At 53.6% G+C, this 11,665-nt stretch overlaps 1 protein-coding gene across 1 annotated transcript; it reads right to left on the bottom strand.

Moving 5' to 3' along the window:
• Nucleotides 1–1,332: 1,332 nt before the first annotated feature.
• DLAT (dihydrolipoamide S-acetyltransferase) lies at nt 1,333–10,523 on the bottom strand. Its single transcript, XM_077788025.1, has 14 exons — nt 10,311–10,523; nt 8,840–8,941; nt 8,462–8,586; nt 8,189–8,345; nt 7,080–7,206; nt 6,597–6,787; nt 6,042–6,207; nt 5,772–5,839; nt 5,007–5,093; nt 4,815–4,922; nt 4,256–4,371; nt 3,834–3,996; nt 3,245–3,381; nt 1,333–2,781 (listed from the first exon to the last, which is right to left on the bottom strand). Exons 1-14 carry the CDS (start codon nt 10,521–10,523, stop codon nt 2,652–2,654), a joined length of 1,890 nt encoding a protein of 629 aa, XP_077644151.1. The 3' UTR covers nt 1,333–2,651.
• Nucleotides 10,524–11,665: the final 1,142 nt, after the last annotated feature.

The following is an 11,665-nucleotide window of genomic DNA, read 5'->3' as shown; positions in this document are numbered from 1 at the left end:
CCCGGGACTACCCCGAACCGACCCGGGACTGCCCCGGTACCGACCCGAACGGACCCGATACCGCTCCGGTAAGGCCCCAAAAGGACCTGTTACCGCCCCGAACGGAGCCGGTACCGCCCCGAACGGAGCCGGGACCTCCCCGGTACCGCCCGGCCCGGCACCGGCTCCAGCCCCGGCTGCCCCCGCGGCTCGCACCGCCCGGCCCCGCTGCCCGGACGGCAGGCGGCTGCTCTAAATAAATCCTCTTTTGGGGAAAAAACAGCCCAAAGGAACGCAAAACCTCCCAGAAACACCCTGGCTGGGCAATGCTGGAAACACGTAACTCGTTAGTGGTTAAAATAATTATTTAACTAATCAAATTTCAATAATGGTTTACATTCTGTTGTAAGTAATGGTTTAAATTCCATTTTAAGCAATGATTTAAATTCTATTTAAATTCAAATTTTAAGTGATGATTTTAATTAAATGTTAAATAATAATTTTAATCAATTTTGGGTCTTATTTATAATTTATTTTTTAAATTACCTGTTTTCTGTAATCATGGATATTCTTAGCCAGCACGTAGCAAAGCTGCTGTAAGATACTTCTGCAGAAACACAGCTTGGGAGAACGACTGAAACTTCGTGAAGTTTTGGCAGATTACACAACAAAAGCCCAGAGTGAAAATCTTGGTAGGAGTGGGGCTAAGGGTGATTTTAATTCACTTTTTACTCATGAGGGGTGAATATCTCAAATGCCTTTAGATATGCGGGGAGAAAAGGAAGGTTGGAGGAATAGCAGCACGACCAAACTTACGAAGAAATGAGTAAAGACTGGAAATCTTCAACGAATACTTGAATATTTAGTTAAGAGTACTTGTTATGTGCTGTAGTAAAGAACCACCAATGCCTCCGGGCTTTACTGAAGGGACAGCAGGAATGTGGTGATGTGATTTTGTTAAATAAATGGACAGGATCCCATGGTTAGAGCAGTATTTAATGCTGGAAGAACAAGCTGTCACACACAGCCCACAGCTGGACAGCACAGAGAGGGAGGTGCAGACAGCAAAAAGCAAATATCTGGGAAGATCTGTGATTAAATTTCACGTTAATAGGGTGAGTAGCACTGCAGAGCACTGACCCAGAGCAGGAAAGCCACACACAACTGAAGAGAAAAGCACTGGGACATGGTTTAGTAGTTGTCAATTCCAAATATTTAATGGAACATGGGTTCACTAGAGCCAGTCTGGAATCAGGGTATTTCAGGCCATTCAAGAAAATCCAAAATCTTAATGCACTTTTTTTTTTTTTTTTTTTGAGCTTAAGCAAGGCATCACAGCAACCAGACACTAAATAGTTCCCACAAAAATATTTAATTTCCACAGTATTTTCTTTCAGTATCTTTAGTGAATTATGTAGAATTTTACAGGAGACAGTACTTAATGCAATATACAGAATAACAGGATCAGCCTGAACAACTCCTTCCTTTTTTCCCAACTCTGCCCCCCTATTTAATTCTCCTGGTCACTCTGTCATTACTGTTACGTTTGTCCTTTTTTTTTACATCAACGTTTCCATGTGGAAAGTGGAATTTCAGAATGTTCAGCACTGCAGCCCTCGCAGGGTACAATGCCTGGGGTAAGTGGACACGAGTCCAACAGACTAGAGAAGCACCTTACATACAATATGTACATGGAGAGCACATTCTGCAGCTTCACCGAGGCTGGACAACATAGACAACCCAGGGGAGATCTGCAATTCCAGTGGCTGAAGTCAGAGCTTCCTATGGTAGAATGCCTGAATTGAAAAACCCCAAACATCCCGGTCCTCACATGATTAACATCCCCTGGTGGGGTTAGCAGCATGTGTGATTTGTCTACACTGCCTCCCAACACACACTGAACGTTCTGCAAAACAGAAACTTCCATGGCACCAGAGCCCAGGGTTAACTCGGCCAGAGATCAGCAACTACAGAATTTCCCAGCAAAAGCAGATGTCAGTGAGAGTCCCGAGGAGCCAGCACAGCCCACCCCTTCCCTGCGGTGCCCCAGAGCTGTGCCCCACACACAGCAGTGCTCTGCCACCTTAAAGTGCTCAGAAGGGATCCCGGAGCTCAGAATGTCCTGGCCAGTGCCAAATCCCAAATTTGGAACAGCCGTGCTGGCCTCTGAGACACCACCCCCAGGCACTTCAGTGCTGTGCCATCTCCCCAGCCCAGGATGTGGGGGACTGCCCCTCCTCCTGGTCCCCTTCTGGGCCATCTCACCTGTGCTCCTGTCGAGAGATGTCTGAAATTCCAGTCTCTGACAACACCGAGGTCATGGAGCTGTTGGTATGCACCCCCTGGGCACCCGAGTTTTAGAAGCAGCTGGCACAATGCCAGGATAATTTTGTTTATTTTTAAAATCTGGGATGCTTAACTCTGTTTTGGAAGAGTTTGCAAGTTAACTGACTGTATAAAAATACAGTGTAGCTGTAATATTGCTCTGAAAAGCACTTTTGCAAACTTTTTTTTTTTTTCTGTACATACTGGTAAATAACATTACCAGATAATATAATACATTTTTTTTAAATAAAAAAAGGAACTCTCTCAAAGTCTGAACACTAAAGTCTAAATAGCTTGTTTAAAACACAACAGTGTGACCCACGAAAATTCTGTTTTGCATGGTTAAATTATAGCAGCATGGTTACTGGCTTTTCAAGGAATTTCTTGAACTCAGCAAGCCACTGTGCTCCAACTGCTCCATCCACAACACGGTGATCACAGCTCAGGGTGACAGACATCATGCTGGCCACGTCAAAGCTGGGAGAAAAACAACAAAAAAAGGGTTAATACTCCTCTGCAGGGCAGTGCCACTTGGTAAAAAAGCTACTTGGAGAGGCAGGAACAGCAGCCGGTGCTTGGTGACAGATGTGTCCCCCAGCTGCACTGGGGAGCAGATCACGGTCATTCCTTCTCCGAGGGGAACCAAGGAAGGAATTCCCCACTAAAAACACCTCTGTGTCCCCTCAGGGCAGGGAGCTCAGCTTTCCTTGCAGCACCAAGACAGCCCCACACAAAGGGAAACAACCCTTTGAGCTCCCAGCAAGGGGATATTATATACAGGATCCATCCTTTAGGTTTTCCCTAAATGTAAATTGAGGCAGGTACTGAAAGCACTGTGTCAACAATACATTTTAAGGTTTTTACAATTATTATCTAATGTAGGTGTTAGGAAACCAGGCATGATTTCAGAGCTTGGGTTCAGGATCAGATGAAAACTCACCCTTTCTCATTATCAGCTGGCACTAGTATTTCTTTTGAGGAACCCACTGCCAGGATGCAGGCTTGAGGTGGATTGATTATGGCAGAGAAATTCTTAATCCCATACATTCCTAAATTGGAAATGGTGAAAGTCCCACCCTAAAAGAAAATAAACACATTTGTGGGCAAACTCAAAATACTGTTTTGTGTGGGAATATGAGGAGAGGGGGGAACTCATTCCAGCCTGCAGCTTCCTGATGAGGGGAGGCTCTTTGGTGAGCAGGGACAGGATCCAGGGAGCAGCTGGGGCTGTGCCAGGGGAATTTGGGATGGAGCACAGGGAAAGGCTCTGTCCCCAGAGGTGCTGGCACTGCCCAGGCTCCCCAGGGAATGGGCACAGCCCTGAGGCTGCCAGAGCCCCAGGGATGCCCAGGGTGGGATTTGGGGGTGTCAGGGCAGGGCCAGGGGCTGGATTCAATGGTCCCTGTGAGTCCCTTCCCACTCAGGATATTCTGTGATTACTGAACAAGGCTCAAACATCACCAAACAGCTTTTGCTCCTTTTAAACAAGTGAAGAGCAGCAGAGTTTAACAGCACCGTGGGAGTCTCACCTGGAATTCGTGAGGCTGGAGCTTCCCCTCCCGGGCCTTGGCTGCCAGGGAAGCCACGTCCTTGCTGATGGCAGCCAGGCCCTTGATGTGGGCGTTGAAGACAATGGGGGTGATGAGCCCTGCAGGGGTGCTGACAGCCACACTCACGTCCACCACATGATTCCTGCAACACACACAGCAGCTGAGACCACTCCAGCAAGGCAGCAAACAGAAAAAATTCAAAACAGTCCAGACAACCCAAAATAAACGTGAATTTGTGACAATTATTTCACCTTGCCCACTGGCCTTAGATTCAAAGATTTGATCACTTTAACAGAACCTCTCCCCTTCACATCACATATTTCCCCCTCCCTCAAATCCCAGAAGTTCTGTTTTGTCACAAGCAAAGGAATTTTCTGGCTCTGACCATGCCATAAACTTACTGCCTAATAACTGTGTCCATCCATGAAGAATTTGCCTCAGGCACTTTCAAGCATGCCAATGCAGAAGCTTTAATTATGAAATCATTGACAGAAAGCTTAATGTTCTCCGAGACCTCCTGCAAAAAAAAGAGATTCCAGGTGTCAGTTTGTCCCCTGCACATCCCCCCAGTTGATGAGGGCAGTCGCTGCAGTTCACAGGAAATGTTAAAAACAATCACACCACCTGCAAGCATTAAAATTCAAAGATTATTTAGACGGTGAAAGTATCTCCATAATTTAAGAACATAGTTTTTTTTAATGCTTAAGTTTTCCTCAAACTTGGCTTAGAATTATTATTCTGCCTAATTCTTTTTCTACCTTTCTTACTATTATAAAGCTTTCTATCCTTTTATTTTCCACCTGCAATAATGAATCACCACCAAGCAGAGCTCAGAGCAGCCCCTTAGGGAAGTCAGGAATCAGCAGACATGAGGAAAATCTTTCTGTCACAGTCCAGAACTGACCCACAAAAGGCACTGGAAAGAATGTTTTTTTCCCAAGCCAAGATGCCAGAACTCACCTGATTGAGCTCTTTCCTTAGCACCAGGACTTTCCCCATGTTGACATCGATGGACAGGTAGTAGTGAGGTATTGTTTGTTTGGACTGCATCAGCCTCTGAGCAATGACCTGGGGGTGTGCAGAGCACAAACACACATCAGCCTGGAACATTCCCAGCCAGAAGAGTGATCTTGGAAAAGCCTGGAACCTTACCCTGCGAATGTTGCTGATGGGGATGTCTGTGAAGGTCCCCTCGGGCGCTGCCCCCACTGCAGCAGGAATTGCCTCCGGAGCTGCAGCCTGCAGGGAACACCAGCGTCACCCCAGAAACACCCAGAGAGCAGCTGCAGCTCAGTGCTGAGGCCAAGCTGCCTCTTGGTAAGAGCAGCAGCTATTTCCACCTCTCCAGTGCCCACCAGGCTCCTGCTAAGCCCTGTATTTAGTTATTATGGAGTGTTTGAGCAGCTCAGCACCGAGATGTGCTGCTGTGAAGCTCCCAGCCCAGCCAGTCCTGCTCTGGTTGTTGTACAGACAGCAGAGCTGTGCTGGGGGGCTCTCCCAGACTGCAGCACACAGAGAAACGCCTCCAACAGCTCAGGGACAACACAAACCACAGCATCAGAACACTTCTGGGCAGCAGTGACAGGCTGGGGTTTGCTAGGTCTGGCTTTCCTTCTGATCCCCTCTCTTCAGCAATGCTGGACCAGCTGGGACTGGGTGACCTCAGCCTGTGAAGATTTAGCAGCCAAAGGAAGGGCTGGGGGCACACTATTTTTTTTTTTTTTTTCTTAGTGGAATATCAAAGGGACAAACAAAGGGAGAAGGCTTCATCAGTGTTTCTGGCAGGTTAAATTTCCCAACCTTACAGTCACCACCACCCACACAATCCAGCAATGCCAGTTCCATGCAGGAACTGCCCTTCCACAGAGCCTTGCCATTCCTGTAAGATCCATTCCCACAGATTTCCAGCCTACTCACTGGAGCAGCCTTTGATGGCACAAATGACTCCACATCTTTTTTGGTGATTCTGCCATCTGGTCCAGTACCTGAAAGAGGCAAAGGAAAATGGGAGAGGATTTTGATTATTTCCAACATGGCTTTGCTTCTGAAGCAAAGTTTTATTCAACAGAGAGAATTATTGAACAGAACTCCTGGTTCACAGCTGCACAGTCAGGAAGAACAGGAAAATATGGATCTAGAGGGACAGAAAACTGATAGTGAGAGCAAAGAAGTGGAAAGGAAAGGTACCTTTCACTTGGGTAAGGTCGATTCCTTTCTCTGCTGCCAACTTCTTTGCCAGGGGACTGACCAAGACCCTTCCTCCTTTGTGGGGTGGCCCCGCTGAGGGGGCTGCTGGGGCAGGAGCAGCAGCAGGCTGGGGAGGAGCAGGAGCAGCTGCAGGAGTTGCCATCACCTTAACAAAGAATCCAAACCATCAGTGGAACCCACACCAAGAGAACAGGCCCATCTAATTATCAATATAGAGATAGTGACTCATCTGCACCAAAGGCTCCCAGAAATTAAATCAGAAACTCACTGGGAAGGTCAGCTGAGCTATACACCAAATAAAACAAAGAACTTATGCTCCCCATTTTCAAGGATGAGAAGGCACAAGCAACGAGCTGGGGAAAAAGATCAGAATTAATAAAACCTGCTGTAGGTCTTGGAGGGCAAATTAGGGATCACTTCTCAACACGTGGATCAGCCTTGCACTCATGAAACAGAACACTCCTCTTGAAGCCTGGGCTTCACACTGTCAACAGCAGCTCAGGCTTGTCAGTGGTGCCCAGGACTTCTCCTTACCTGTGGAGGAGGAGGAGCAGAAGGAGCTGCTGCCTTCATGTCAGTGACTGCAGCAGCCTGGTAGTCAGCAAAGGCTGGAATATCAGCCTCCTTCTCCACGATGATGCACAGAGGAGTTCCTAAGGGCACATCTCTCGTTCCTTCAGGCACCAAGATCTTTGCCAGGTAGCCTTCCTCCTGCACTTCAAAGCCTGCAGGGGAGAGAAACAACGCTGAGGGACTGCAGAGCTGCTCTGAGTGCTGCTGCTGGAGACTGGCAGCTGAAGCAGGAGAATCCTTTCCATCAGGGAACTCTCCACACATATGCTAAGGATTGATGAGGAAATAGAAGCGTTTTTAGGAGCTCCAATGTTTGTCTCCCCAGTGAATTAAATGTTAACAAAAATTGTCCCACAGCACCACCCCCTGAGCAGCCAGAGGAGCTGGCAGAGGTTGCTCAGGGCCCTTCCAAGAGCACCTCACCCACCCTGGCTGGGGACTCACCGATTGTGGCTTTATCTGTCTCAATTTCGGCCAGTAAGTCTCCCTCATTCAGCTTCTCCCCGACCTTCTTCTCCCACCTCTGCACTGTGCCCATTGTCATGGTGGGTGACAGAGCAGGGAGGGTGATCTGGGGAGGCACAGAACACAACACAGTCACATCCTGCTCACCCAGAAGGCTCAGGAACACAGGTGAACTCCTGGGAAATGATGCCAACCTAAAGAAGCAGCCTTAATGCACTCCTAGGTGTGGCTCCATGACAGCTAAGCAGAGCTGTCCCACTGTGCTGCTCTGGCTTCTTTGAGCAAGGCCTGAGCACGAGAGCAGGCAAGAGCAGAGGGCAAGAAATGCATAAATCAAAATAATCATCACTGCCATCACCCTGCAAGGCTAAGGAAGGCTGCAGCAAATCACTTTGTCACTGTGACACACACACCAGGAGCAAAACTGGGCAGTGGGGGCAAGCAGAGGGAAGAAAGCAACTTTAGTAGCCAAAACACAAATTTAGAAGCCATTCATTAATTCTTTTATTACTGACTTTGAGTAACATCTCAGACAAATCAGTTCCCACATGCTTCATCTGTGGGATGGGGTTCAATATTCCAGAGTTTCTTTTTCAAAGGGGTGTCAAAGCAACCCCCTGTATACAAAGAGCTCAAATCCATCAGTGGATACACTTCAAAACCTAAGCAGAGCAAAAAGGTTATACCCACAAACACAGTTCATTATTAGTCACCCACAGACACATCTGGTGTGGTCACCAGAGCACCAGGGACTGGAGCTCTGCTCTATGAGCAGAGCTTATTCACACTAAGCACGAAGACTTTTTATACCACAACTGTCCAAATAATGCAGTTTTGGCACATTTTTCAAGACAACAACCCTGGAGGGACAAGCCTCTCCTCCACCAGCAGCTGGGATGCTGAAATGAATTTATTAAAAAAGCTTTCTGGGATGTCCCCCGACATCTGCTTTAAGAACACAACTGAGGTGGCACAGTTAATAAATTCCCATTCCAGACAGTTTTTATGGCAAAATGCCCCACAGGTAGCAATGCCAGGGGCAGAAAAAGCATGCAAGAAGCCTTAAAGCAGGAGCAGTGCTCTCTTACCTGCATGTGAGGAGGGTAAGAGCTGCCAGGGGCCTGAGGAGAAGGCTGAGGTGGTGGGGAGGGGGCTGCAGCTGGAGGGGGAGGCACTGAGGCTGCGGGGGCAGCAGCTGCTGCAGAATCCAGGGTGTAATTTTTGAAGGCATCAATATGTTCAGGCCTAGAAGAACACACAGAGCCCCAAAGCCCATCAGGTGATGGCCTCAGTCTCTCACTCAAGGCACTCCAGAAGCCCCAGGAGGGAAAATTCACATCGAGGGTCAGGAAAATACATACTTTTCTACTGTGATGCATATTATAGCCCCAATAGGAACATCCCTTGTTCCTTCAGGCACCAGGATCTTGGCCAGGTAACATTCCTCCAGGCTCTCAAAGCCAACTGTAGCTTTGTCTGTCTCCACCTTTGAGAGAGAAGAGGAAATGGTGAGCCCAGAGCTTCCCAGTTTGCTGCAGGGTCACAGCTCTGGAAAAATCACCCTGAGGCAGCAGCTCTAGGGAAGTTTGCCCCCAAACCAGCTCTGAGAGGCTGACAGCCACTCCTTCCCACCAGCATCCCTTGGGATCTGGGATCCAAAATCTGTCTTCAGCCGGGGACAGCCCCCAGGCCACACGTGCAGCTCAAGAGAGACCAGCCCAGCCCCATCCCCAGGATACCTCTGCTATGAGATCCCCTTCATTGATCTTGTCCCCCTCCTTCTTCTCCCAGCGTGAGATGGTGCCCATCTGCATCGTGGGGGACAGCGCTGGCAGGGTCACCTGTGAGGGACAGCACAGTGTCACAGCCCAGACAGATCCAGCAGCAGGAAGCACACACGGGACAGAGACAAATCCTCAGCTCAGCGTGGGATGTGGGGCACAGATCTGCTGCAAATCCCCAGCACTGTCCCACGCTGCTGGTGAAGAACCCTGGCAAACTCACACTGGGTGCTGAGGGCAGAGGCTGTGCTTGCCCCATCCCTGGAAGTGTTCAAGGTCAGCCTGGGTGGGGCTTGGAACAACGTGGGAGGGTGGAAGGTGTCCCTGCACATGGCTTTAAGGTCCATTCCAACCCCTTAACACTCTGTAATTTCAACCAGGAAAAGGTTACAGCACACCAGGGCTGGGCCTGGGTCTGCTAAGAACCAACAGCAGTGCTGGGATAAAGGATAAAGCCACCCAGGGGCTTGAGCCTAAGTGGTGCCAAAGACACAAAAATCACTGATTTTCTCCCAGTTTGGGTAGCCAGGCGTTGGAATAGGTTTTACCCACGGAGCCCATCCCCGGGGCGGGCGGGTAGGGGGCTGGCTTGATTATCCTACAGGAATTCTCCAGCCGATGATTTCAATCCCCGGGGCAAACTGAGCCGCACGGGGAGGGGACTGAAAACGCGGAGGGGGAGAGAGAAGGGGCAGGGATGAGAAAGAGAAAATGCAGGATGGGGGGAAGAGAAAGGGCAAGGAGGGGGGAAGAGAAAGGGCAGGATGGGGGGAAGAAATGGGCAGGACTGGGGAAAGAGAAGGGGCAGGGAGAGGGAAAGCAAGGGGCAGGGATGGGGAAAGGGGCAGGATTGGGGAAAGGGGCAGGATTGGGGAAAGGGGCAGGATTGGGGAAAGGGGCAGGGAGGGGGAAAGAAGGGGCAGGACTGAGGAGAAGCAAGGGGCAGGATTGGGGAAAGAGAAGGGGCAGGATTGGGGAAAGAGAAGGGGCAGGATTGGGGAAAGAGAAGGGGGAGGATTGGGGAAAGAGAAGGGGGAGGATTGGGGAAAGAGAAGGGGGAGGATTGGGGAAAGAGAAGGGGGAGGACTGGGGAAAGCAAGGGGGAGGATTGGGGAAAGCAAGGGGGAGGATCGGGGAAAGCAAGGGGCAGGATCGGGGAAAGCAAGGGGAAGGATTGGGGAAAGAAGGGGAAGGGAGGGGGAAAGAAGGGGCAGGACTGGGGAAGCAAGGGGGGTTGGGGAAAGCAAGGGGGAGGACTGGGGGAAGCAAGGGGCAGGATTGGGGAAATCAAGGGGGAGGATTGGGGAAAGCAAGGGGCAGGATTGGGGAAAGCAAGGGGGAGTTTTGGGGAAAGCAAGGGGGAGGCCTGGGGGAAGAAGGGGCAGCGGGGGGCACGGGGGCCAGCCCGGGGCCCGGGGGTGACCCTCACCTTCTGGTGCGCCGGGAGGCTGCAGCAGCGGCGCGGGACGAGCCGGGGCCAGGCGGGCGGCGGCAGCAGCGGGCGAGGCGCGGGGCCGCCCCAGACCGGGCCGTGCCGGGCCGGGCCGGCCCCGACCCCGGCCCCGAGCGCTCGGCGGGGCCGCACCGGGCCGGGCGGCCGGGCCGCGCCCCGGGACACGCGTCGCGCCAACACCCGCCACATGCTGGGGCCGGGCTGCAGCGGGCTGGGCCGGGCGGACCGGGCCGGCGGCGCTCGGTGACCTCCGCGCGGGCGGCGAGCGCGACACTGGGGCGGCCGTAAAGCGGCGGAGGGCGGCGGCCAGCGCGCCTCAGGCACCGCCCCGCGCCCCGGCACCGCCTCAGGCACTGCCCCGGCACCGCCCCGGCACCGGCACCGCCCCGGCACCGCCTCAGGCACCGCCCCGGCACTGCCCCGGCACCGCCTCAGGCACCGCCCCGGCACCGGCACCGCCCCGGCACCGCCCCGGCACCGCCCCGGCACCGCCCCGGCACCGCCCCGCGCCCCGGCACCGGCACCGCCCCGGCACCGCCTCAGGCACCGCCCCGGCACCGCCCCGGCACCGCCCCGCGCCCCGGCACCGCCCCGGCACCGGCACCGGCACCGCCTCAGGCACCGCCCCGGCACCGCCTCAGGCACCGCCCCGGCACCGCCCCGCGCCCCGGCACCGGCACCGCCCCGGCACCGCCTCAGGCACCGCCCCGGCACCGCCCCGGCACCGCCTCAGGCACCGCCCCGGCACCGGCACCGCCCCGGCACCGGCACCGGCACCGCCTCAGGCACCGCCCCGGCACCGCCTCAGGCACCGCCCCGGCACCGGCCCGCGCCCCGGCACCGGCCCGGCACCGCCCCGGCACCGCCCCGCGCCCCGGCACCGCCCCGGCACCGGCACCGCCTCAGGCACCGCCCCAGCACCGCCCCGGCACCGCCCCGGCACCGGCACCGCCCCGGCACCGCCCCGGCACCGCCCCGGCACCGCCCCGGCACCGCCCCGGCACCGGCCCGGCACTGCCCCGTCACCGCCTCAGGCACCGGCACCGCCTCAGCCCGCCCGGCCCGGCGGGAGGGCAGCCGGCAGCGGGGCTCCGAGCGGGGGACCGGGCACCGGGGGGTTCTGAACGGGGAGACCGGGCATGGAAACCGGGCACCGGGGGGTTCTGAATGGAGAAACCGGGCACCGGGGGGTTCTGAACGGGGAAACCGGCTTGGAAACCGGGCACCGGGGGGTTCTGAATGGAGAAACCGGCATGGAAACCGGGCACCGCGGGGTTCTGAACGGGGAGACCGGGCACCGGGGGGTTCTGAATGGAGAAACCGGGCACCGG

The sequence above is a fragment of the Lonchura striata genome, chromosome 23 (assembly GCF_046129695.1).
Source record: "Lonchura striata isolate bLonStr1 chromosome 23, bLonStr1.mat, whole genome shotgun sequence".
Taxonomy (NCBI): Eukaryota; Metazoa; Chordata; class Aves; order Passeriformes; family Estrildidae; genus Lonchura; species Lonchura striata.
Note: the sequence above shows the minus strand (reverse complement) of the source record. Positions and strands in the feature narration are given on the sequence as shown.